At 36.9% G+C, this 27,907-nt stretch overlaps 4 protein-coding genes and 1 long non-coding RNA gene across 9 annotated transcripts in view; 3 read left to right on the top strand and 2 right to left on the bottom strand.

The window, feature by feature from the left end:
• Positions 1–19,044, top strand: part of LOC124216877 (14 kDa phosphohistidine phosphatase) — a 127,036-nt gene extending 107,992 nt beyond the window's left edge. For 4 of the 5 annotated variants that reach the window (XM_046621942.2, XM_046621941.2, XM_046621946.2 and 1 more), the window contains 2 exons: positions 12,558–12,691; positions 12,783–12,950. In XM_046621942.2, coding sequence (XP_046477898.1) covers positions 12,558–12,691; positions 12,783–12,935 — 287 coding nt within the window. In that variant the 3' untranslated portion in view covers positions 12,936–12,950. Of the gene's footprint in view, positions 1–12,557; positions 12,692–12,782; positions 12,951–18,375 lie in introns of those variants that run through there. The other variant, XM_046621947.2, reaches the window with a different exon arrangement.
• Positions 4,547–9,242, bottom strand: LOC124216879 (uncharacterized). Its single transcript, XR_011176902.1, has 5 exons — positions 9,145–9,242; positions 7,961–8,042; positions 7,030–7,225; positions 6,254–6,482; positions 4,547–5,301 (listed from the first exon to the last, which is right to left on the bottom strand). It is a non-coding gene; the product is annotated as an uncharacterized lncRNA (long non-coding RNA).
• An 814-nt stretch (positions 19,045–19,858) lies between the features above and the next one.
• On the top strand, positions 19,859–23,076 carry Grasp65 (Golgi reassembly-stacking protein 2). The gene is made up of 7 exons (XM_046621935.2): positions 19,859–20,106; positions 20,205–20,285; positions 20,453–20,656; positions 21,001–21,218; positions 21,375–21,468; positions 21,596–21,911; positions 22,035–23,076. Exons 1-7 carry the CDS (start codon positions 20,044–20,046, stop codon positions 22,382–22,384), a joined length of 1,326 nt encoding a protein of 441 aa, XP_046477891.1. The 5' UTR covers positions 19,859–20,043; the 3' UTR covers positions 22,385–23,076.
• Positions 23,077–23,746: 670 nt separating this feature from the next.
• Positions 23,747–24,172, bottom strand: NP15.6 (NADH dehydrogenase [ubiquinone] 1 beta subcomplex subunit NP15.6). The gene has a single exon (XM_046621949.2). The coding sequence runs from the start codon at positions 24,170–24,172 to the stop codon at positions 23,747–23,749; it is 426 nt and encodes a 141-aa protein (XP_046477905.1).
• A 346-nt stretch (positions 24,173–24,518) lies between these two features.
• On the top strand, positions 24,519–27,835 carry LOC124216869 (eEF1A lysine and N-terminal methyltransferase homolog). The gene is made up of 8 exons (XM_046621927.2): positions 24,519–24,887; positions 25,014–25,136; positions 25,237–25,453; positions 25,520–25,738; positions 25,825–26,084; positions 26,202–26,569; positions 26,655–26,836; positions 26,925–27,835. Exons 1-8 carry the CDS (start codon positions 24,796–24,798, stop codon positions 27,468–27,470), a joined length of 2,007 nt encoding a protein of 668 aa, XP_046477883.1. The 5' UTR covers positions 24,519–24,795; the 3' UTR covers positions 27,471–27,835.
• Positions 27,836–27,907: the final 72 nt, after the last annotated feature.

Below are 27,907 nucleotides of genomic sequence, written 5' to 3'. Positions count from 1 at the left end.
GGAAATTCAGTATCGACTGACGAAATACATACTTGTAAAAAAAGTTACTGTGACTTCAAGGACATTCGAATCGCTACCAAAACATGACTAAAATTTTTTTTTTTCTTTCATCGCAAGTCGTAACGATGGAATATTTGTTCATTGTAGTTTACGAGGTTTTCGTGACCCAGAGGCATTAATAATAATGAAATTCTCTGGGTGTTGGCGAGAATTTCAGCCTCACGGCTTATTAGCAGTGGTCTATTAACGAATGCAAATTCATGTCGTCGCACACAAAAGCTTGTCAAGCCGCAGAATTGGCAGTCGCACGCCAGCAGCCGACTTCTTTTACTCGTAATAACGTTTTAATGCAATATTCGCACAGCGTGACCATTTCGGGCAAAAACTATGCGCGCTGCGCAGAAACGAATAATTACATCACCGTCTTATCGTTCCAACGTCGATCTCTAGTCCTTTGTCGAAGATTCTTAATCTTATCAAGCTTTGTAGTTCCATCAAATTTTTCTTCTCGAAAGCTCAATTTTTTTTGCTCGAATCATTTTCTTATATCACCTTCGACCTCTCTGATTGTTCTCACTTTGAAACACGCTCGGTTTTTTTTTTTTTTTTTTTTTTCTTTACACGGTTTCAATTTTAAAAATAATAATTAAAAAATCTGAGGAAATTTTAAAAATCGTGTGCCGGATATCCAAAATTTTTTAAATTGGAACCGGAGTGATGATATTTTTTACAGTTACTCTCTTGTGTTTTCAAGCTTTTTCTCCAACAAACAAACGTTCAATGAATTGGAAGCGGATGTCACTTTACCATGAATGAGCGCTGAAACATTTTCACATGTCATATCGGATTTTTCAAATTTTTTTTCATAATTTTCGGTACAACCTTACCATTTGAAATTTTATTTCTCATCGAAACAAAGGAGAAAAAAAATATCTTGCGAAAAATCTGAAGAAAAAAATGTTTTAAATCCGGCATTACGAATAAAAATGTTTCAACAATCATCCGTAGTAAAGTGACTCGCGCTTAAAATTCAAGTTTTTTTTTTTTTTTTTTTTTTTTTTTACGGAAAAAGCTTGAGAACAGTAAGAAGGAAAAATCTTCCCACTTCGACTATTAGCTTTAAAAAATTTTATATCCAACACAAGATTTTTCAGACTTTTAAATTGTGTCGATCAATAACATGATTTTGCAGAATAGTAAAAAATTAAAACCGTGTTGAACAAAAAAAAAAAGAAAACAAACAATCAGCAACCTAGTTTTACTGTCATGACAGAGAAACACGTGAATTTTTTAAAACTCTGTTCAAACTGCTCCGCCATTAAAATTCTGGTATCGATGAATAAATTTCACAGGAAATTTAAGACCTGCAGGTTTGATTTCGTTCCGTTCTAACAACTCGCTATCGAACCTAACGAATTGACTTCGATAAATGAACTCTTTGTCAATATTTTCTTCTCACACACGCATTATTTCCCTTTCACGAGAATTGGGTAAAAATACTGTTTCTATTTTCAGTCCAGATTAAAAGTGTGAAAATAAACTAAGAAACATCAACCGCGACCAATAAAAACACCTTTATTTGTACACAGTCAATCCTCATTCCCAGTCTTCTTTAAAAGCATACGAAAATAATTGGTTTTTATTATAAATGTTAGAAAAATTTGACTAAACATAAGTCTCCCGGCAGGTTCACTTTATATTTGTGTTATTTGTTACATTTCTGTTGGTAAACATAACACTAATTTTCACATTCTCAACATTTAAGTTATCATATGAATATTTAATTTGTGATTTTTACTTTTTTTTTTCTTTTTACTTAATAATACATTGAAAAATGGTTAAATATCAATCAAAATATCTTAGAGGACCTGGCGGGAAATTTTTTTTCCAACCTTGTATAAAGGCAGACTTTGTTTTGGTTCAAGAATAATTGTGGAAACTCGCAAAAAAAAAAAAAAAAAAAAAAATTGCGAAAGTTTTATAAACTTTATTTCAATTAGTTTCTAAAATTATTTATCAATTTTCGTATCGTTTGATATTCTATGAACGCTAATACAGTATCAACAGACTAAGAATTTGTAAATTCAGCTGTGCTTCTGTTGAACCGAATAGCTGTGGAATTGTGATTTTTATTTCAACCATTCTCTACGTTGGATTTTTTACACAACATTATACTCATGAAATTTCCTGTCCCTCCCAGTTTTGGCATTGCGAAATACCGACGCGATTTATTTGACGAATGAGAGTCAAACCGGGCAGGTATTACTTTTTACCAGAAATGAAATCAAGACCAATTTTCCTCACCAGTCTTCCTGCTTTCCTGCTCTCTTCCTCTCTCTTTCTCTCTCTCTCTCTCTCTTTCTCCTTCAATCCCTCTGCAAACATTTTCCAAACGAAGAAATATTGCTTCTAATCTTCTCCCCTGACGTCTGATGTTTACTTTTGCGTTTACGTGCTCGCGTGCTTGTCCATTCGTAGGAATGGCGTGTAACCGACAAATGGCGGAACGTCGTAACTCAGGCTTTTCCTCGTCCCGGTGACGAAACAACCCGAGCTTGCAGTTTTGCGACAAATTTTCGACGCCGGGATTTGCAAAAGAAATTGGAAGTATTCGTCGCCTTCATCTTTAAGGGATGATTCCGGTGAAATTTCGATAATATCGGGTTTTCCCTTTTTCGTATTACTCAAAAATATACACCGAGAGAAATTTTTAGTTCCGGTTACCGCTCAGTCCTTAACTATTTTCATTTTTTACCACAATCGAAAAATGTAGTTGTAGGTAAAACATGAAAATTAGTTTCCTAGCCGTTACCGGAAAGTCTAGTATCCGTTACTATTCTTTCTCATTACGATCACTGTTGCTATTTTTTCTTGCAACTGTTGCGAAAATTTAACGCTCGTGCAACGATAAATTGACGTTAAGCCTTGTTTAACTAAAAAAGTAGAGTAAACCTCACAAACTTATTTTGCGTTGCAATAACCAAAAAAGGATCGACGATAGCGCAAAATGTTTACGCGTACCTCGTTTTTCGTAATTCCAACAATATTCAAACAGTTTTTTTTTTAACGATACCTGTTTTACCAAATTTTTCTAGTTACTATAATAAATGAAATTTTTCTCAGTGCGTGATCAAAAATTTCCTTTCAACAAAATCTAGATCATGGTACGTAGTATGTGTCTTGAAAACAAAATTTCATTCTTCTACGATGAAAATGTATGCGCAAAGAAATTTTCTTCCAAAATTTTGTTCGTCACATATTTTTTAGTCATTTGAAAAACAAAAAACTCGATATTATCGATATTTCACCGGAGCTCTCACCTTGAAATGCGTTTTATCTTCCTTTTTTTGAGCATTTGTATGGTAAAAATTTAAAAAAGACTGTACGTATAAGTTCCTGCAACTCAAAATTGAAAAGAAAAAGAGAGAAGAACCGTTTTTTCTTCGATGTACAGTTATTTACTGCTTGAATTCGTCGGTGAAAGTTAAAAAGAAAAGCAAAGACTCTCACAGACTTTTTCAATATCCTCTTAAATTTGTTGTTTTCGTTTTTTTGCTAACCAAAAGATTGTACGAAACGCTTTTTCCACGACTCGAAATTTCAGTTTTGAAACCGCGCGTTTTCTCTGCGGATTATTCAATATGTTTAGGTTTAATATTAACATGTACCTACATAACGCAGCTCGGGAAGTTTGTATAAGCCTGATCCTGCTATCCACGGCAACATCTCTGAAACTACCCCGCTTCCCAAATAACTCGACCTTTTCCCGCAAGTCTAAAGTTTTCCGTAATTCATATTCCAATGATGGAACTGTAAGCCACGTAGCAGCAGAGCATGCCGACAACTCGTTACTACGGATTTCCCAAAATTCTCTACAGCTAATTTTACACCCTCATCCGCCTCGCCAATGAACTTTACTCGATTCATTCTGTCAAAAAATTATCCCACTCAGTGTTTGAGAAAACGGTGAGATTAATAACAAGATTTAGAAATTCCGAACCGTGAACACGCCTTCTTTTCTTCTCTATAGTTTTTTGATTACCGAATGTAAGGTCGCCATTTCAGATACGACAAAATCGTCAAGGAAGTATTTGAAATTTTTTAAAACACTTTGACTCCTCGATAAGAAAAAATTTAATATTCCATTTTTTATCTTATTTTATTCTTGTTCAATCGCGTTTGATATCGATGTTGATATAATATCGGTATTTCGTTTCCGTTCCTTGTTAGAAAAATAATCCCTTTGCTAATTGAGGAAAAATAAATTAACCATCTTTTTATCAAATTAACCCGTTGAGTCGTAGTGATAAATATTCTTTCAATCTATTTTATATCCATTTTTATTGTTGTATATTTAGAGAAATTTTCAACATACTTCTTTGCCGTTTTTTGCTACCTTTGATAGTATACTAATGGGTTTTCAATACTCCAGAGTAATTATTGCGATATAATGTAAATTATTGTTGTCGGAAACAAATGGTTGAAAAAAATCGTGAAAATTGAAGGAATAATTTATTCCAGAGAAATTTAACCCTCTACACATATAAATACATGTTTTACATAAATTATAAATTGTTGGAGTCTCTGATTACGAATCTGAAATCAGATTTTGTAAATTTAGTACGGCGAATCCAATCAGCGACCCCGAAAATCCCCGCATACACTGATTGTGAGAGAAATTTTTAGTTCCGGTCTGTTTCACTCAATTTTTCTAGTTACTGTGACAAATGAAATTTTTCTCAGTGTGTAGAGTTTTCCGATCGTATTCGATGAAATTTGAAATTTTCGTCGACCATATCGAATCCACCATTTTTGAATTTTCAAAATTCGTTTCAAAATTCGTAATCAGCGAGCCGAAAAACCAGAGAATACCATCTTGTTACAAAAGTTGACTCGGCGGAACAATGCGTGACTCGAAGGGTTTCCAAAAAGCATCGACTAACGATAGGACGGTTGTTTATCCCGGATTTCGATTCGAGAATATCAGCCCCGGTGAGTCCAATTCACCCTGTGTTCGGTTCGTTTTTTCACCAAGTTCTTGAATTACACAAGAGGATTGGCGAGCTCGTCTCTACGGAGAGAACGAGGCCAGTGGCGTGTAATAAGCTGGACCTCGGGCGTCGTTTCGGGGGTTTGCAAATCCTCAATATCGGCGGTATAATCCCTCGGTATACAGGGTGGAACCCGATGGTGGTGAGTAATTGGCGATCGTGAGGGACAGTGTTTTGCTGCACTATCTTCGTTCGGTCGAACCGAGCTTGTGTCGTACATCTCGTGCAAATTTCACCACAATTCGATGCCCTGAGAAAAGTTCAATCGATTGCAGTCGCTGTTTAAATATTATTGCGGAATTTATACAACAAAAAAAAAAAAAAAAAGAAAATTTTATACAGCTAAACATTCAATGCTCAATTGTAGTCATCAATGGTCGTATACTTTCTGCTCATTGAAACGTTTAATTTGATAATAATTGTTCAGTTGACAGTATTTTTTTTTTTTTTTTCTCTACCAGTTCATTTTAAATAAAACCTTGACACTGATTTATAGTTTCGCCAAAAAAATCGTCGCGATAGATAGATGGGAATGTAGAATCAGTAACCACGGTTAAAAGTAACGGATATCTGCCAATTATATCCGCTTTCGGATATTCGGTTTCTAAAAAATTCCAAACAATTGATTGTTCAAATTCAATCAACGAGCTTTTTTTTTTTTTTTTTGCTTTTTTTGTTTTTTTGAATTCTGACGCTTGAGGCTTTCGTACGTAGGTATTCGATAGTTGGACGCGTTCCGATTCTTTATTTATTTTGCAACGATGATCGAATATTGATTGAAAAACAGGAAAAAAAAAAAAAAAAACAACAAAAACTTGATAGAATTTATATACCCACTCTGGTGGGGTGACCCTGAAATTTCGTTTATTTTCTTTTCTTTCGTGATCCTTTTTCCCTCATATATCGTAGTTATCGGTTACATTAGGATATTTATAAATTTTTTAGAGCAGAAAGCGAAAAAGGAAAAAAAGATAAAAAGCGACTGTCGCAAAGAGAAAAATATGGGAAATGGGGGAAGATAAAGTTACGGTTTCTTTGATAATTTTATTTCATTTTCTATATTGATAGTTTATTATTACAATGATGAATTTATCTTATTCAGCAAAACAAACGAAAATAAATAATAATAATAATAATAATAATAATAATAATAATACTGATACGAATTCTTTTCAACTTTTAAAGTTCGTTCGTTTTCTTACTTTCTTGCGTATCGATTATCCATTCGCTGATTGATTTCCTTACTACAAGCACGAGTATCTATACTATAATGAAATGAAAATAGGACAAACAAGGAAAAGAAAAACTAACGAATTTCCGTAAATGACTCGTGAGGACCTTTAAATTTCGTTTACGTTATTTCTCTCTTAAATTTTTTTTATTTTTTTTTTTTTTTTTGTCTGTCGTGTTTTCACCCGCTGTAGCACACATCTGGAATAATTATTAAAGTGATGAATATTCATGCAGCTAAGTATAGCTTGACTGCCTAATAAAGTAGCGAGAAAGGTAGATGTGGGTAGATGTTATATCTGTATAGGTAGAAACTTGTGGAATATACTGAGCTTAGATACGAAAGGGGATAGGATACGATTTATAATATTCTTCATTGTTCGTCGCTACTTAATACATCAGTCGGGATATCATTTTTAGCTAAGAAGTTATCAGCTGCATATATTATTAAATATTCCATAAAGTTAGCAAAATTACAACTCTGAGAGACAATTTATTATCGATTTTCAATCAGTTTTAGTCGTATATTATAATTTCATTTTGAATATTAATTTCTTTTTTTTTTGTTTTTACTTCTTGCTTGATTCTCATCCGAATCGTTATTACGTACGTGAAATTCGACGTCATGGGATCGTTGACGCAAAATGTTTCAGGTTCGCGAGTATGTGCGAAATTCTCATTATAAAAACAAATTAGCAACTCGTAAGGAGCGACGATACTTTTTTCATTCACCGATTGCCTCGTTTACTTTTTATTATCTTCCTTCTTTCTTTCTCTACTCCATTTCTTCTTCTCCCTTTCCATAATTCGTTCCTCGTTCTATACAGCTTGTGGTCGAAATCGTGTATTCGTGACTGATTCTTATTTCGCGTTCCACGCTGTCGGGACGTACATATAAGTACGTAGAAAACGAGCTTGGGTATATAGGAAGGTTTATTTTATGTCTGTAAGGGAATATATGAGGAATTACATTCCAATTTGATCAACGGATTATCATTATTATTATTATTATCATATATGTATATATATTTTTTTTTTTTTGCTCGCTCAATTAACCCTCAAATTTTGATTCCTCTTTTCAGAAACATTTTTGTTTGATGTATCTTTTTTTTTTTGCTTTCTTATTTCTTGTCAAGCTCAAATCAAAATCGGCTCCCGTAATTTTCTTCATTTTAAATCGTTCGTGAAAAATGTATTTATTACTAGGTATTGTAATAATGATTCGAGAATATTTTTTCGGTTTCGATTTTTTTGATTTCTTTTTTTTGTCAAGTTTTCAAACGTTTTTCAGGCAGTATTGAAGTAATGAATTTAATGAAATTCATCGAGCCTGCATGAAAATTTTACGCAAGAATATGAAAAAAAAAGAATAGAAAAATAAGAAACGTGAAGGAAAAAGAGAAGAAAATGTTGGATCAAGTGTTGATAAAAATGTACAAAAATTCGAAAATGTTTTGGTACGATGGTGAAATGTGGAAAGTTGAATTATAGAAAAGTAAAAATGTGTATAAAAAGGTGAAGTGCAGAAAACGAAAATGTAGAAATATCGTCAGAATGCTATATTCGTATTCACCCTGACGATTGTGCATTTCGGTTTATTTTTATCGAACACTTTGACCCAATTTCTAAATTCTAAAATTGAATTTCTATATTCGATTTCTACGTAGTATAATCTCGACCTTCTATGTATGTATATTTCAATTCTCCTCATCTCCGATCCCTCTACGTTTGCACTTCTAAATTTCTGCGTTCCTGGAAAAACTTAACGGGACCCCCGCCATTTTTGATTGAAAAAGGTTAAACCTTAAAACGGTGTAAGTTTGCGCAAGTTTCAAGTAGAACATTGAATCAAAATGGATATTAAAGCTTGAAAATCTTAGCTTTAAGCTCCATCCTCCAGATTTAGTTTACACGCATTTTTTCTCGAGTAATCTTATCTTTAAGTCATTCATGTCAAATTTGTAAAGTTAACATTTGACTTCGCGCTGTGATACGCAATGAACAGAATTGTGTTTTAGCTTTTAATAATAAACATTTTTTAGCTTGGAGTTTCCCCTTCGAAAAGCTTCTTTGTTTTTTAATTCCGTCTGCGATATTTTCTCGCCAAGTTATCCAACATCAAATGAAATAGCGTATGAAAAACTTTAATCATATATCTGTGGCATTCAAAAATACAAGAATAATTTTAAAACAGGAATTTGAAGGAAAATATATATCTGAGACGCTGATGCTGAGACGCGGTAAAGTTTATATTTTGATCACCGAATTTTCAAAAGCCATCATTAAAAGATTCATAAAGGTGTCATTGAGTGGTTCAATCTCTTCTTTTTTTCCAATTTCTGTACGATGGTTTTTCAATTTCAGTTACATAGGACCAAAGCTCTCGGACGCTATTTTATTTTCTAATTTTATATTCGGACGCAGACAAAATTTAGAAAAAGCACCTTGAAGAGGACACTCAAAGCTACAAAACTGTTATTTTGATAATCTAATAACAAAAAAAAAAAAAAAAAAATTCTATATATCACGTACGGCCGCGCCAATTCGAAGGTTTACTTTTCAAACTTGACACGAGTGTCTTGAAGATAGGATTAGTCGAGAAAAAATACGTCTAGACCAAATCTGGTGGATGGAGCTTAAAGCCAAGATATTCAGCTTTAATATCCTTTTTGACTCAATGTTCTAACTCGCAATTAACGCAAAGTTACAGCGATTCAAATTTGGCATTTTTTTTTTTTTTTTTTCTATTTCGCCGAAGCCCCGAGAAGAGGGGGCGGTTGAATTTTTTTTTCACGGGTTCATTTTCAGTTCCCGCATTTTCATTCCCGCAAAACGCGATCATCCGACTATCCGATACTTGTACATTTTTTCACCCCCTCGTTCGAAAGGTAAGAAAAACACGTCGTCACGTCCCAACGCACTTTGCACTCACGGTATTTCGCCACTTAGAGCAAACTAGCCTCGGCTCTTAGTGCCCACTGTGCGAAGCGGCCGCTAGACCGAAGGACAACGAGCCTTGCAGGGTATATTGATTTCTGTTAATTCCCCTCCCCGCGTGCAAGTTCTGACGGCGATGCTCGACCTGCCCCGTCTTCCCGCTTTGTTCCCACTGATACCGGTCCGCCGATTTTCCTCGTCAATCCCACAGGACTCTGGGATTCGCACGGTATCGCGTTTTACTCATCCCCGACGCAAATAGAATTTCCAATCCCCCTTCGCCCACCACCACCATCCGCCACGCCGTTCGTCGCCGCTTCTTGCCCCTCTAAAATCGGCCGTACGATACTTCCGGCGAACCGGAAACAGCCTCCTATTATCGTTAAGCTTTGCAATTATCCTCCTACTATGTTTCATTTCCGTTTGAACAGGATCTTCGTCTGTAGACTCGGGCACTCCGGTTTAGTTCGATATTTAATCAAAGTGTTTTGTTCGATAAGCTGATATACGTCACGACATATCTAGGAATCTTCAAATAATTAAAATTTTTTACCTAAACGTGAAGAAAAAAGCATTTACTCGACGGTTGATTAATGGTACATTACGGAACAAGGGAATAATCGACTTTTAATCCTGTGTTAGATGTAGGAGTTTATTCCCGACTCAAATCTGGTCACGTTGTTGACTTAAAAGGGTTTTCATTTCATGTCTAAGTCTGATCTATCGGTACGGAAACTAAGATTTTATTGAAAGTTTATAACAATACAGAGAGAAAACCAGAAAACGTGAAATGTGAACTCATATTTCCCGCTAATTCTAATTTGCGGGAAATATGATCTCATATGTTGATGATGATGATCTTACCACAGATGAGGAAAAAAAATAATACACCACTTACGTTCCGATTTTCAGGTTAAAAAAAGCGAACTTTATGGTTAAGTTATACAGTTAGGGAGAAAGCAAAATTCAATTATATAATAAGAAAAATGTCAATCATTTTAGTTGCGATTAATGGTATTTTGTTAAATCAGATTATGCGAATGCAAAATTGATTATAATGTGTTGGTTAGATTTTTTATTTATTTTTTTTTAAATCGAAGACATCGCTCACGATAGATTTTATTAAACTCATACACTGTAAAAGGTATTCAAGAAACCGTCACTTGATAAAACGTAAGGAAAATATCCGTTAAAACGAGTTGTATAAACGATGAAAATACGGCTGTTGATTTACTCCCTTTCAATATTACACGCAATGGCAACCGTTTGCCCTTTTCGTCTTATCCGGTAAATATAATCAGTCGTGAACTTTCGTAGGCTAATTTCTCACGCCTTGAATTGCGTATTTCCCTCCTTTTATAGGCTTAAACAAAACCTAAATTAGCTCGCCCCATCCGTACAAAATACATCACGTAAGTCTGTATATATAATCAGTGGGCGCTGAATAATTCTGTTTTAATCCCCATGCTAAAAGGCGAAGAAAATTACGAAAGGCAGGAAATGCCAATCAGTAAACACGCTGCTGGAAGCTTGGAGTAACAAACAAAACAAAACAAAAACAAAAAAAACATTACTCCAAATGTTTGAATCCTGTAGTGCGAAGAACAGCGAGGCGACGAGAAAGGGAACGAAAAAGGATCACTGAAATCGGATATAAATTTTACGTAAATAAATTTCATTTTTTCGCCGTTATTTGCCGCAGTCGTTGATCGAAATTTCAACGGTATTTCGAATTGATCACGTTAACGAGATTTCATTATTTCAAATAAAGTGGCGTACTAATCGGTAATGTTTGAAGTGTCGACGATTCGCGCTGGCTTCAAACCTCTGCCACTGAAAAGTGGTTACAGCTGTTCTCGACAACCATGCTCCGAACAAATAAACCACCAACGCTACAGGCAAACCCTCAAATATTTTGGCGATTTGTCAACGGTAACATAATTCGATCGTTGCAAATTCAATTGCGTCGTTTTACGCGCTCCAATTTTCAATTATAAAAGGAACGGGTTTTTTTGTTTTTTTTTTTTTTTTTACTTCTCGACTTATCCGACGTCACTTCCTGATTTGGCTCATCGCTTATTATCCTTCTTTACGTTTCTGAACGAGAGGCGATTCTTTTCTGTCGTCTTTTCTTCGTGGAATTAAATAAAAAAAGGGGTAAGCCAAAGGATTCGGATTGAGATCGTACTAAGAAAAAAAAAAAAAAAAAAAGTCACGGGTAAAGTGGACTCAGGATTTTTTAAACTTGTGTAATCTCACGGTTAAATTTGACTTCAATCAAATCGATTTCAATTCGTTTCACTTATTCAAATAATGATATATGCAGTCATAATCAATTATAAAAAGTTCGCCCCTCTTTCGGATTATTGATCAGTTTTTACAAAATCCTAAACGCGGTATCGAATACCAGAAAAAGCCAACGCATTTGTATTTCTAGTTTCATAGCGTATTGCCTTTTAAAAAAAAGGGGGGGTTTCGCAATTTTCTTCATACCGCGTAGCTCACGGATGCTTGACGATAAGATTTCGGTCTACACGCGAAACGCGCGTAGATACATTTGAGGATAGAATTATTCAACCGTGACCTCTGAAAATTGGTGTATGATACGTAGATTTAACCCCCGTTTATCCAGCCTTTTCTGGATTTGAAGCATTTTCACCGGCAGATCGTAAAATGAAAGCCCATGTGACGAAATCCGGCAGCTCAGGGGACGCGTAAAGCCGACACTTGACCTTTGACCTTTTAAGGTTAATCCAGGTAGCTTTCTGCCGCCCCCATGATATGCGTTTGAACTTCTCTGACTTGGTCCTACGGTGTGATTAGTGACTATATTTCGCCTAGTTGCGGCATCCAATTCGTAGATCGTAACAAATCACCTGCAGTCGGATGTACGAACGAATTGTGAAAGCGCAAGTTGGACAAAAAAAACGGTTCGTCCATTTTTATCACCGTCTGACTTGGCCAACTTTTGCGTTCAATAGTCTCGTATTTCGTAATAGCAAAAGACTTTTTCAGCAACGAATATGTGCGGAATGCCTCCAGAGATCAGTCGGTGAAATTTTCACTTCATCGACATTTCTTCTCGGTGTCAAAGGTATTCATTCACATTGCCCTTCCAACCTGTAAGTTGAAAGAGCGGGTATGCGATACTAGAATTCCACATCCACGCGCGAATAGTTTCTTTTCCCAAGAAAATAAGCTAAGAATCGGCAAACGTCGCTGCTAAATTACTCGAAGCATGTACGCATCCTTTATTCGTTCGTTCGCCATTCGCTCGAATAATTCTCACTTCCGAGAAGGCTCGATGCTCATTCCGTCCTTTGATTTATCAAATTCCAGCACACATATACGAGGAAGTGGAGGAGAAGATTTTGAAAGACATGGCACCGCGTCTTGAAACTGAGTGCATAGGCGGTGGATTCATCGAGCACAAAGCTGCGGATAAGAAGATCAAGGTTTACGGCAGATCAATGGTGAGTTACAAACTGTTACAAACTGTTACAAACTGTTACAAGTCTGCCACTGTCACCGAAGTGACCCTTTTTTATTCAATCCCCTTCTTAGGTCACAGTAAAAAACTTCATTCTTCCCTTCGTGGTTGGAATGATTAATGTTACAGGATACGTTCAACGTTACTCAAAACCTGGCGGTTTTGAAAGATTCTTGGTGAGAATATTTATCTGTTCAGAGGTTGGCGGGAAATTTGGCGATTTTTAAATCAATTCGGCTTTTTTATTGGCCATTTTCGCCAATTTCATATTTTCAACGGGAAAATTGATGGTTTGATTTTTTTCTGCTCTAAAAATTCAAATGAACGAATCGGAAGTATCGCAAATGAAAATACACTAAACCCACAGGCAAATACAGAACCAAATGAAGTAAAACTACAATCCGATATAATCCTAAGTAACGAGTCTAATATGATCTCAAATAAACAAATCCAACATCCAAACGTAATTCCAAATGAACAAATTCCAAACAGGTTACCGAAAAACTCGAATGCATAAAAAATTATTTGTAAACTTCGCATTCAGTGTTTCCAATTTACCATCAGATAAAAATATTTTGGATCAAAAAACACAAACAAATGAAGCACGTTTTCGTTGGGTTTTATTGGTTTTTCGGATTTAGTTTTTGGAGTTGGCGTTTTGTTTGTTTGTTTGTTTTTTTTTTTTTGGCGTGAAATAGCGCAGACGAGTCAAGCGGTTTTTGGCGGGATTTGACGAGGACCTTAACAGGATCACGACAATCTGCATTGGCAACACTGGTAACACATGGTGTTGTTACAACAATCAAAAAAGTACCGGTCCAGTAGAAAAACATGAAATTTTCTAGTCTAGGAGTATATGGCGCATTTTTTTTTTTTTAAGGGCCGTCGATAAACCGCGTTACCAGTTTTGAGCTTTTTTGCCCCATTCCATTGGCATTCGTAGGTTTTCTTGTAACCCTCCTCCCCCCTAAAGTAACGTTTTACCTTTTCAACGGTAAGTTTTATTTTCAAATTCAAATAAGGTGGACAAAAGAACAAAAACAAGAAAAAAAAAAACATACAAACATGATCACGAAAATAAAAATCGCGCATTTTTGAAAGGCAGCGTTACGTTTATGGACACCTCCCCCTCACCCCAAACTTTTAACACAGTTCATGGACGACCCCTCACGATGTAAACTCTCCTGTATAGTTGAATATAAGGTACTTGGATATTCTCTGAGGATTGGTGCTCGCTTTTTTAAAGAAGCTACCGTTGTTAGGCAAAGCTACTCGGGGCTTTTGTAACGCAATTTATATTATGTCCTCGATTACACGCTCCGTAGCGGACAACAAATGAGTTTCGAACAGTAAAGGTTTCCTCGAGGTGTTGCTAAGATCAATTGAATTCGAGACACCCTTGACATAAAGGGAGATAAAGGGAGGGGGAGCAATTGGAAAGCTCTTGAACGATAATCGCTGTTCCCAAAGTGTTTTGGAACCTGTGAATATACACCGTAGTATCATCGCAGTCGATAACGAATTAAACCTGGGCTACGGAATTGGATGAAAATCGAAGGTTTTCAGTAACCGTTTTCCTTCCGAAGCCGCAGTTTCACCTCGAGGTCAAGAGTAACGCGCATTGGAGTCAACAGCAAATTATAACACACGCTGCACGAATCCGCTCGCCTCGTTCTAAACTTCCACGAAAGCTTGTTTTCACTGTCATCGGCAACTTTGTTTTTCCTTTTTTTGTTTTTTTTTTCTTTCTTTTTTTTTTTATCAAGCCTCACTCTCCTAGAGCAATCTAAACTTTTTCACCACTCTATTTACCGTGGCTGCACTTGACGCGTTTGGTTATACGCTGGCAGATGCTGATGACTTTCACAAAACCACGAAGGTCGAATGAACGTGATAACATTCGTGGAAGGTAAGCTTGATCGCCTTAAACTACGTCGTGACGTTCTAGAATCAAGCCGTGTTTCTAGGATTTTCAATTTGCTCGGCTCTAGTTTATGGTTAAACTTGATTGTCCCTGTGAGGAAGGAATGCAGGCTCTCGAGATATAACAGTGAACAATGAAAAGCTATTCAAACCAACCGGGTTTACGGGATGAGTATATAAAGTCTTGACTCCTACGGTACTTCAAGACCTTGTGTATAACTGTATTTGTTCAAGGTAAGCAATTTTTATCGGCTCAAGGTGTTTCCGACGGAAAACTCCTTTCGATGCAGTCTTGCTATGTATCGTATCGCACGAACTGAAACGATATTACTACGGTATTGGATTTCGGGAAACTGCTTTGTCCGATTATTTCCCAACTTTTTCTCACACTTTTGACTCAGGCGAACCGATTTTTAAACATTAATTCAAAATAAGTGCGGATATACCATGCAAACGCAGTTCATTATTACGATACAAATGTGTTTAGGATTTGGAAAACGTTTCTCTGTCTGAATTCCGTTGAAAAACAAGGAAATGATTCATCTGAGCAATATCGATACGGTTTGAAACAAGAGATGAACAAATATATCAACTGATCATTGATATTTTTCCCCGCTTTAGTTCCGCCGGAAAATTATTAAACGGATGATTGATTGTCGGTGATTTTCTTCCTTTTTTTTTTATCGCTTCTTAATCGAACCGAACCATTTATAGTACCGACAATGTAAAAGTGTCAGCAACGATCGGTGAAGAAAATCGAAAATGTCGAAACTCGTTTGTGAAACTAGTAATATTTGACAATCACTGTTTAGTGAGGATAAAAAAATTAAGCCGGACGTGTGCTTATGGTTAGTTTTAGGGAATTATATTCTTTTAGAGTTTACTACTGTGCGAACAAATAAACTGGAGTTTAATGTTGTTAATTAAAATTGTATTTTCCATCCCCTGTTCGGTATTTGCAGTGGTTATGTATGTATATACATATGTTTTGCGACAGAAGATTAAATCGGTTTGTTTAATATACGTCATTCCTCCGACCAGTTTGTTGTCCTTTATCTCACGCCGTTTCTAGTTATTGACTCGCCAATTAGTTCCATCATTATTTTGGAGTGTCGAGTGGCCGCCGTTTTGTATTGCCTCTGCAATCTTTCATTGAAATATCGGGCTGATACGAGCAATCGAGTTCAAATCCTATCGATTTGATTTTTTCATCTAGTACACTCGGAGAACACGTTCTACTTTATTTCTGAAAAATCAGTTTGCATTTTGTTGAAAATTTTCTCGTGGGAACGTTACGTTTCATTGTAAATACCAAAATTAATGAAACAATTGTTTTCAAGTCGTCAAAAAATTTAATTGAATAAAATATACTTATGAATACGAAATCTCGATTTTAATTCAGTCAATTTAATGAAATGATGCTTTTTTGTGGTATTATCAAAATATTGAATACCCTCCTCTGGTAAATTCAACCAAATCGTTTCATACAGTTTACCAAATCTATTCGGTGGATAAAAATCAGTAACAAATTACGAAATCATGAAAGCTGCTAATTGATTACCGCTATCAAATGATGTGTTACATCGTAAATCTACAAATATTTTTGTTGAAACGGTAAAATACTTTCAGTAACGCGTGAAAAATCCCTTCTCGTAAGAGAAGTAAGATGAGCAGTTATTGAGAGGCTTCGGGTATCCGTCCGGTGTAATCAGCAGAACTAAATCATTAGTCGTCTAATACCGTTGAATCAGCCTGTCAATTCACAACGGCATATTTCTCCGTCGATGTATCGATGTGGCACTTGATTCACGTATCGTAAACTACGATTAAACGATAATTTTTTCAGTCATAACAATAAAACGATCATTTTTCAATCTTTACAAAATTATTTCGCTGTGTAGATCTGATTTCGCAATCGCAGCAGAATCTACGGGATTGTGGTGCCAAACATTTTCTTGGACATTACTAAAACATATTGTTTTCTGCGAACTATAAAATCAACAAAACTTTTTGTTTGTGTGAAAATAATGTTTGTTCGGATGTATGTTAACCCTGAAATTTCGTTTCACGGACTAAGTTTTGGTCATTACGACCAAAGTTTTTTGTCAGTGTATTTTCTTTTCAATCCTCCTCTCTTCAGCCAACAGTACGTGAGTTAAGTTTCCCGATTTTACGCTTACGGGGCTGAAAAGTTACCGAAAATATGGAATCTCGGAATACATTGATACAACGATGCGAAAACTGGCCGAGGAACTTCGGTAAACGACCAAACGGATATCGATTTCACTGAATGGCCACTTTCTTCATTATTTTTCTCCTTGTATACGAACGCTTTCGACTGGGCAAACACAGGGGCATTAAGAAGACAAATAGTTCCTGATTTTGCACGCGTCAGTTTGATCGTTTAGAAGCAAGGAATAAAAATAATGACGGCAGCAAAACGCGGTGATCAAGAGAGTCGCACAGTTACAAATAACTGGAAAGTACAAAATTCAGGTATAACTGCGTGACTGAAAAACCTTTTCTTCTTCACTGACTCAAAAATTGTGATAATCCCGATCCGTCGCGCGTTAATGTTCGGTGATTGTGTCATGCAATTACTTATTTTATTGGCTTTGAATACCGTAACGATCAATCTTCTCTTACGAGCGAAGAAACACTGTTAACGTTATTCGGGCGGCATAAAGTTCGTTTTGCCGCAAACTTTACCTTCTTGTGCGGCTGTAACGTTTTCTTTGAGGTGGTTCTTTTTTCCTTACTTCTTTCTTCTTTACTTAATTAATTAACTTCTTTTGTTTCTTTTATCCACGCCTCATAAGCCGACGCCATCTAACGTTGAAACGTTTTATCATTGAGACAGCTGTTTATTCTCACTCGAATGATCCGAATACTTTGGTCCTTAGAATTCAAAACGGTTCGAAAATCAGTCGGAAATTACAAGTGGAGGTTTCGTCACGTTTTCTACCATCTTTCGAGTGTTCAGTATTTTCACATTCAACGACGCAGTTGCAACAGCATTATCTGAGGAAGTATACGTATAATACTTGAGTTATATCCCCTGTCACTCTAATAAATCGTACAAGAAAAAACGATTATTTTATCTCGCGTATTATTTTCCGAGCTGAAAATATTTGTATAAATTCGACGATATATCGTCATGGTCTGGTACTATTTACTTTTCGAGCAGTTATCTTTAGTGCTTGGTTAGTCCACACTCGAGCATCTGTTTTGCGGTGATAATAGACCAGCTATTCCGGCTTAGCAACCGTGTTTCTACCGTAGAAACTCTGAGGATCATTTGCAGAGTTCGTGGAATATTGGCAAGCTTTGGCCAATTGGCCAGGATTCGCGGATAATTAGTGTAGCTGAAGCTGCAACTTCGTTAAAAGAATAACTTTAGAGTGCAATTGACGCGCACTGCATGACGCAGTTTCGTTAGAGTCATCTGAAATTTATCTTAGAGCTTTGTTGTTCCCTCTTTTGAGTTGAGAAATTTCTTAGAAACATCTTTCGCAGATTTATGATCAGAAATTTTTTGCCTCAAATATGTTTTTAGGATCAAATTATTCATTCGAATACGTTCTCGTCGAAGCGTTTGAAACGGTAATGAATAGCGTACTGCGAAGTAGAAAAGGATTACAGTTTCCAACTCGTCGTGTGGTTCTACTCAATAATTGACCGACAAAACGATTCGGCGAAATTCGACCTGTCTATAATTCATTAGTACTAATTCTGTCTTTGCAGGGCTTTGGCAAGGCCGATCATAACGTCACCGTCGAACTCTTGAAGAAGGCATATCCTGACTACGAGGTCATCACAACTAACGAAGAATAGTAATTCTGACGTGTATTGCATACTTATTTTGTCCCGTATTTGTATGCACTCCTTTATTCGCTTGCGTTATCGTGTCTTGTGCTCCTACTTTGACTTTAATATTTAATAAAACAGCCATTCAATCCTGGACTGCACCTCATCCAGCTGCTCCTGTTCCAAGTTTATGATTCCTGACACTACAATTGCGCTTACATAAATTTAACGATGTCGATATTAAGCAATAACAGAGACTCTCGATGAAATCAATACCTGTATTTATATTATTATCCGACTGTCGTCGAGAATAATGTGTTCGGAATATAATACATCTTCAATGTACTGAGCACATACTAGAATATGTGTCAACCTATGCGCCAAGCAGCTGCCGACTAAGAAGTAAATCCAGTTTCTCTGCAGCCCGCCATGTCGCAAAGGTATACCTATAAACTAGGATATAATATAAACCTCAGGTTACCATCGCCTTGAAATTACGGGCGTACAGCATACAACAAAAAAAAGTGGGTAGTTACTCATTAAGTGTTACAAGGAAATGAATGATAGACCATGATTGTTGTAATCCGAATATATCTGTGCTTATTACATGTTTTCACTTTACCTAGTTCATGAAACTATCCTAAGTATCAGATAGATTTCTGAAAATCGAATCATCGCCAGTTTTCAGATAACACAGATCGCAAGTAGAAAAGCGTCGGGGTCAGATAGTGTATTTTATGACAAGGGACGAAAGTTGACGATTGCGAGCGAAGGCGACAATCACACGAGTTGCGATGGCCTACTTTTGGCCCGAGTCGTACACGATAGTTTTTACAAGTAGCCAACTGCTTTTCCCTAGGGTCGAAAGCAAAGCCATTGTAGACTACGCATACGCGAACTTATCTTTACGACACTGAAATGAAATTGGCTAATTTCGTACCACTAAACTGCTACGCAAAGTCCCACTTTTCGTGCACGTGTGATAAAAAATGGGTTGCCTGCCTGTAAGCGACAAACTTGCATCCTATATGAATTCCACAGTATAATTTCGTTACGCTAACAATGTTCATCTAGTCTTGGGACACTTTCGAGAAATCCATTTATAAACTTTTTGATAATTTTTCTAGATCCAGATGAATAGCACAATCGTTGACTATAGTGTGTTTGCATTTACGCCTGAAGCCTAAATGACTGGCAACACGGCACGCAGGGTATTCAACTGTGCACAATGCTCCAAGCATTTCTAACTGTGCCAACTGAGTGCGATTTCCCTAGTTTTCAACCAATAGCATTGGCGGAAGCCTAGGGAATACTTTAGCGTAGTCAGTTGAAAACTTATCAACAAACGATTTGGCACATCGAGTTGAGGCAAATCAGGTGTAGGGTAAGTGCATTTATGAACACTTTCTGCTCTTTCAAGTTCCAGGGCAGGCCATTCGCCACGACGTCGTGGATATCTATGATCTACGATATAAGTTTGTAGTCAGAGGACGTGCCACGTAATTTTTGCCCATCAGCAGTTGTGTCAAATAATCGTTCGGAACGGTATTTAATGCATGCGTATCGTGGTATCAGTGCAGCGGTATTAACGATTGATTCGTAAATATGGGATCATCCCAGAGTGTTGAAATACCCGGCGGAGGTACGGAAGGTTATCACGTTCTTCGCGTAAGTTTCCCCTGTCAAATGCATCTTAACCTATTATTCGCCCACTGTTAATCAGTCTACTTCATCCCCGATCAGACTAAAACTTCTCCATTTCACAGGTCCAGGACGGTTCTCCTGGACAGAAGGCTGGCCTCGAAGCATTCTTCGATTTCATTGTAGCAATTGGAAACACTAGATTGGTATGTCATATTTTGCATTTGTAACAAAATTATGTCTATTCTAGGGTAGCCTGCCTACGACTGGTCTTAATTTTTTTGTCGAACAGTCATTCGTTAGCTATCGATTTCACAGGACGGCTACTAGCTGACATATAATTGTGGTTTAATTTTGTCGTTTCTTTGTTCAGGATCAAGACAACGACACTTTAAAGGAACTCCTAAAAGCTGGTGTCGACAAAGAGCTGCAAATAACTGTTTACAGCAGCAAAACGCAGTCTGTCAGACAGTCTGTGATTGTCCCCAGCATGACTTGGGGCGGTCAAGGTCTACTCGGTGTCAGCATAAGGTTTTGCTCGTTTGAGGGTGCTAACGAAAATGTTTGGCATGTGCTTGTGAGTATGATTGACCTAATTTCACGCCAAAAAATCAGTAGGTCTTGCGGTACTCGGCTTTCTTACATCACTTGGTCGTAATCGTATTTGGTGTCATTCGATTTCACTTCCAATTTAATTTTGAACGTGAAATTCATTTTGAGAGTGCTCATTCCTTTTGTTATCGAGTAATTTACCAAAGCCAAAATTTTTACTGGAAATATTTACTATCTTACAAAACTTGGCTAAAGAAAAGTTGAAAAAGTTATTTGAAATTTTGTTGGAAAAATTGTTAAATTTTAACAGTTATTAACTTTATTTCTTGACGTGATATCTTCTGTAATTAATGTATATGTGTATCTTAGGAAGTACATCCTTCGTCACCGGCTGAACTGGCGGGATTAAAATCATTTACAGATTACATTATTAGCGCAGACTCCGTTCTGCACGAAAGTGAGGATATATTCACATTAATTGAAGCCCACGAGTCGCGCCCACTCAAACTTTATGTTTACAATACGAATGAAGATTCTTGCAGAGAGGTGACGGTAACTCCGAATAATACTTGGGGTGGGGAAGGCAGGTGAGTAATTTTTAATGAGTTTCATTACGTCATTCGAAGATGATCACTTTTTCCAAAGAAAATTTGAATGATCAGTGATATGATTTTAAGACCATGTTAAAAAATTGAATCAAACATGATACAATGATTATTCTTACCATTTTCATATGTATTTAGCTTAGGATGCGGGCTTGGCTATGGATACCTTCATAGAATACCCATCAGAAATATTCCGTCTCCATCAGTCACTGCCAGTAGTCATTCGTATGCGGTAATTTCCATTTTATAAGCTGTATAAGTTACTTGCTTATCGCGTATCACAAAGCATGTCCATATTTCTTGTTGGGCTACTTAATAATTACTTTACAAGTTTCAAGTTTGTAATTATTTTCTTGCAGAGTAACATTAAAACTCCCGTGACGACAACGGCGTCAACGAATGTTCATATCAGTCAGAGTAATCCAGTTACCAATATACCACCTGGATTTTCCATTCCTCCAAGTTACGTGACAAGTAATGCGGCAATGGCACCGCCTTCTGCGATTAAAGAAACTGTCGAACCTACAACAGTTTCCGTCACTCCAGTTTCTCCCACTTTGCCACAACTCGATAATGTTCCTCAAATAGATCCTGTATCTGCTGGAGCAACAACTACAACTGCCACTTCGACCTCTCATCTGTTCGCCGGACAGTCTGATGTCAATTTAACTCAGAGTAAGTGATGCGTAGAAATGTACCATAGCTCTTATGCATTTCTATAGTATTTACCTGTAGCGCTAAAATTCATGTACAAGTACTTTCTTTGCTTGTTTAATGAACGTACATACTTTTAATCAGGTTCTGTACAAGCCGCTGAATATTACGGAACTCCAAATATTCCGGGTATGCCATTGACTCCACCTACACCCGCAAGCATGGTCAATGTTGGCCCGCCGTCAGGTATACCTATGTATTCCACGCCCTTACCGAATTACAATTTGCTAAGTGGCCCAACGAGCGCAGCTTTGCCGTACAATGTAAGTCAGCCTCACATGGTGACAACACCTATTTCTTTACCTGGAATGCCCCCAATTACCGTCAGTGCTACTCTTCCTCAGAACCATCCTTACTATCCCCCTGTCTGTAATCCTAATCAGGCACCTGTCCCAACACCAGGCTTACCGTCTACAACGGCGTCGGCACAATAACAAGATCGTACGATGTTAGTGAAAGAATATCCGCGGCGCCGTGTAAAATTCAAATTCTATAAGGAATCAGAAGCCTACGTGGCAATGATTATGAAACAGGAATACAAAAATTGTCGACTGATTCAATGTTATATGAATTAAAGTCTAGAAATAGGATTTTTTTTCTATCAATTTAATTTCAATCTTATTTCTATCAAGCAGTACAGTACCAGAGAAAAAATAATAAGAATTTACAGTCGGATTGTCGGCATGCTTTGTACAGTTGATACCAATTCAATAAATCATTTTTAATTACAAAAGCTTTCTACCGCGACTTTAAAGCTTGGCCTATTTGCGGCAGTTTACTATGTGGCCCGTAAAACTAAAACATAAATTAGGTCACAGAGGCAGAGTAATAATTGATCAACTGAAATTCTTTTTGCATTTGAACTTTGAAACGACAAGCGAGAATAAACGACTTGTGAGTAATGTAAATTTTTGATTCCATTTTGTAATAGCGAATCTAAGTGAATTTTGCGTGGTCGTTATACCCAAGTTTTAAATCATATACATAGGTATGTATCATGTATGTACACTGATATTAGATAAATTACTATATTAATTTATACACATGTATTGTGATTATGCTACCTAGAATTATTTTGAATGAACTTGTTCGATCGTTAAAATGCATTTTTACATACATACATAAATGCGAGTTTTAATTTGAACAAAGGATTTTCAAAATGGGGATATTAGGTTGGATAAAAAAGGAGGACAAAAATCGGTACTTTCACAGACTTGAGACTATTTCTGGCCAGCGTTTTGTATAGATTATATGACGATAAAAAAAACGAGTGGTAGAAGTTTTCAACAATTAATTTTGACAAGAATTCAGATTAGCTCAGTACTGTAGCGCTGTAGATCTTATTTTCCATCAACGTGCGTCTGCTGCTATTAATTTGGAGGTGTATTATATTTTTCATAGGTTTTACAAAACTATAATAACAAATATTAAATGGTATTTAAAAAAATTTATGGTAAATATGTAAAATTATTTTCCACTGTTTTAACTGAATTCCTAAAAAATGAAGACAAACTGTGAGAATAAGATTGACTAAGGATTATTTTTCACGAAGAGTGAATGAAAGAAGAAACATCGGATCGCTAGTACGCAAAATTTTATTGTTATCTGCTGGTGAATATGAAGACTGTATAGTAGCAGTTTGCTCGGAGTGTAAGTTTTTTAGTATCGTAAGTTAATATACATCTACAGTTTGCTGTTCGCCAGGTGTGCGGTAACGCTTTACACTAAATAATATCAACTATCGTATGCAACAACATGCAGTTCCAAGGAGAAAATTAACATGATTGACTTATTCTCTAAATGATGATCTCTGTGTCGCCCAGTTCCTCATCGCTTGGAAGTTTGATTTTGGCAGGATCAATAAAGTTGCGATCAATCAGAGGAAGTCCATTCTCTTCTCTATAGCGAAGTAAAAGGTATGCTTCTCGTTGCGCCCAGTCCTTGAGCAATGGATCTGGCAAGTAGGACCAGCCAAATCCTCCAATAACGAGGCAAAGGGTGACGGTGACAAATAATGTTTGCTTCATAACATTTCGATCGATGGTCTTGCTGTTTCGATCGAAACCGTAGCTCACCCAGTTCTCCTTAGGGGGTTCCGCACACTGCGTCTGACTCTTGGCTTCGCATTTTTTTGACGAGGAATTTATGCTGCGTCTTGAGGTTACACCTGTCAACGCGTTTCTCAGCCTCTGAAGCCCTTGCAGACGAACTACACCCGCCATCCTCGCTCTCACTAATCACTATTGGAGACCAGCAGCAAACCTCGATCGTAGAGGTTAGTTACGCAAACTATAAGGCACGAGCCAACGGACAGACGTAGCTCCGAACCTGTACCACAAATAAAGTTGTAACTGTGATGTAAGAATAAGAATATAAGGTGTTTTCCTCCGGTCAATACGTTTTCTTCCAGTACTGCGCCGGCCGAATAGAAGCCATCTTCTAAACAATTTCGAGTGCGATTGGTTGAAAACCCAAGATGGCCGTCATACGGTCGGGTTTTGGAGATTAGGCTTAGAGATAGCTGCGCAAGAACACACCTCAGATGAACAGCGATTGTGTAACACGCGCCACGAAGAAGCTTTTCAGCAGACGACAGGCATTGATTTGGGCGAATTCCGTTGATCGTCGTTATCTATAGACATCAGCTTCTATGAGCTAATCGTGTTTCGGAATCCAGTGGACGCCGCTAATGGATTTCTCTCGCTGATATTCTGGCTACACAAGCATATTGAGTTTTGAAACGGTTTTGATGGAAACCAAGTTTAAAGTGTTCGACAAAAATAAAAGAAAAGGTTAGGGGTGAGCGCAGCACGTGGATCGCGCAAAATTTGAAAAGATAAATAAAATGGATCTATTGCCTAAATCGCACGAGGAATTCAGTCAGCAAACTTATTGGAATACATTTTTTTCAAAGCGTGGAAAGAAAGCCTTTGAATGGTAAAACGAGATCAATTTTTTTCTTGTTGAAGTAATGCTAACCTGCCGTAACCTAACCTATCCTCAGTTGCCCATTTAAATAATTTTTTGATTTTATTTATGTTTGTGTGATTTTATAAATTTCAGGTACGGTGAGTATCCAGAATTATGCGGGCATCTCCACAAATATATAAAACCAAAAGATGACGTCTTGGTAGTTGGCTGTGGAAACTCGACACTGAGCATGGATCTGTACGATGTTGGTTATAGGTATGAATTTAGGTATAAATTGAATAGAGAATGCAAGAAGTGTAGCGTATCATCCCTTTTCTGAAAACTCTGTACCTAATTGCAAGTCTTATTGTTTCAGGAATATCACTAACATCGATATATCGCACGTTGTGATCAGGCAAATGATAGATCAGAATAAAACGCAGAGACCTGCCATGACATTTGAACAAATGGACGCCACAGCAATGAGCTATCCTAACGATAAGTTCAGTGTCGTATTAGATAAAGGGACTTTGGACGCTTTGATGCCCGATGAAAGCGAGGATGTTATTTCACGAGTAGATAAGCTGTTTGGGGTAAGTAAGGAGTGTGAAACGGAAAAAGAAGCTTTTCACAGTCAAAACTTTGGTCATGTGTTTCAGGAAATATCAAGAGTTTTGAGAGTTGGAGGAAGATACGTTTGTGTATCGTTATTGCAAGAGCATATTCTTAGAAAGTTACTCTCCTATTTTCCTCAAGCTAATTTTATGTTCAGAGTAGCTCGCTGCTACGAAGCTGAAGCAAAAACCCGTGAAGAAGATGGTAGTGCAATGCCAGTGTTTGTAGTAATTGCTACAAAATTTAAGAAGCTACCAGCACTGGTAAGATTCTTGTTTTTCTTGTGACACAGAAACTTTACACGCGAAGGAAATATTTTCCTGCCAACTTTAATTTGTAATTTGAATAGGTTCTTGAAGTGGGCTTGGTTGAAGGTTCTTTAGAACGCGTTTCTACTACCGATGATATTATTTCAGCCATTAAGTCTGCTCAACAAATGGCAGTTATTTGCTCGGGACTTCATAAAGGAAATGTTGTGGATGTTGGAGAGGTTTCTTTGGACTTATATAGACCTGGAGAAAAGCATTTAAGATATACAATGTACGTTTTAGATCAGCCATATGCAAGGGAAAATGAAATATATGCTGCCTTCATAGTTCCACAAGGAAGGTAAACAATTCCAGTAATATTTTACACAGTGACATAAAAGTTAATTGCTAATTTTAGTTTGTTCATGGTTAAATCGAGAAGATTCGTAACTTTACACAAAGCTAATTATCAAAACAGAGAAACAATGTGGCTTTTTTGCACTAAAGAGGGTCGGCAGCAGCTGCTGAAAACTACCAAGAGAAACAGATTGGTAATAGTGACTTTGCGTCGAGAGCATACATACGAAAGTTTGGATGCAGTAAAAAAGGAGCTTAGCATTACTGTTCGTAACTTGGCCCCAGCAGGAGTCAGTAACGATGCTCAAATTCCTTATCTATCTTTGGCGTCGAATGTTGGAAAACGCGAAGTTTGCTATGAAGGTGATAGTAAATTCAGTGGACAATATGTTATCGAAGAAATTGAAGATGATAATGGCTCAGTGTTTAGAAGACTGATATTTCTGAACAATCAATTTGTCATCCAGAGTGAAGCCAAACTAAAAATCGGTAAGGAAGTAGAAGTATTTTTCTTCTATGTACATTTTAACTATCATTGCACTGTTTGTATTTGTTTATTTTTGTTTGTTTCAAGTCAAATCAAGACGAGGAAAACCGAAAAAAGTAGTGGATCCTGGATATCTGGCTTGCGAGCATCATATCTACATGAGTGTCGGAGTTTCAATGATCGCAAAGAATGCTGATCAAAATGATATTGCTATCATCGGTCTTGGTGGTGGAGGTCTCTGCACATTTTTGCGTCAGTGCCTACCTGAGGTAAACTGATTAACTTTATACCTATATCGATAACTGTTCATATTTTCTCATAACTGTTTGTTGAATAAATCTCCAACCTGTATTCCAGATAAATATTACAGCAGTCGACATAGATGAAGCTATGCTCCAGATAGCAACAAATTATTTTGGCCTAGTACAAGATGCTAAATTGAAAGTTGAAATTGCAGATGGTCTGAAATTTATTCTAGACTCGGCAAATCAAGGAAGAAAATTCAGTGCAATTCTTTTTGATGTAGACAGCAAAGATACCACTGTGGGCATGAGTTGCCCACCAAAGCAGTTCATTGAAACGTCTATCCTGCAGGCGGTAGCAAAATGCATAGGAGAAACCGGACTTTTCATTTTAAATTTAGTGTGTCGAAATCCAGAACTTAAGTGCACGGTGCTAAGTGCACTTAAATCCAGTTTCAAATCAATATATTCTTACAATCTTGAAAGTGATGTGAACGAAGTCGTGTTCTGCACAGTTTCAGAGTCGGACGACAAACCAGCATGGAAAGAACATATTAAAAATGCTGCTACAAACCTGAATCGACAAGTACAGACCCGGAAATTGCAAAATGAAGATATCGTGGACGTGGCAGATCTGCTCGAACGACTAACGATGCAATGAACTGTGATGTGCATTTTCTGATAACTGGTAACTCTGATAAATGCCTGAATACGAGCAGATGTTATTACAATTGATGAACTCAAGAACTGTAATACAGCACCTCGAAAAATTCTCTGGGTTTCGAATGGCAAACGAAATGTTAGCTGAATAGGACGATGAAACAATAACATTATTGTTGCATGCCATCGACTAATCAGCTTAATGTAACTGTATTCGAGAAGCTAAAAATTTGCCGCGGAGCTCTGTACTAATAAGTTTTAAACGCAGACTACGATCGCTAAACGATAAGATTTCGTACTGTAATAGCGGTTTGTGAAACGAAATTATGTTAAGGGTGTTGAATATTAAATTTATTTTAACTTTCATCGAAGGTCATCATCTCGGATAAATCTCTGTAAGTATACTCCACCTTTCGAAGTCGAGTCGTCGGGAATTGG

Source organism: Neodiprion pinetum, chromosome 4 (genome assembly GCF_021155775.2).
Source record: "Neodiprion pinetum isolate iyNeoPine1 chromosome 4, iyNeoPine1.2, whole genome shotgun sequence".
NCBI classification, from domain to species: domain Eukaryota; kingdom Metazoa; phylum Arthropoda; class Insecta; order Hymenoptera; family Diprionidae; genus Neodiprion; species Neodiprion pinetum.
This window is presented reverse-complemented; position numbering and strand designations above follow the sequence as displayed.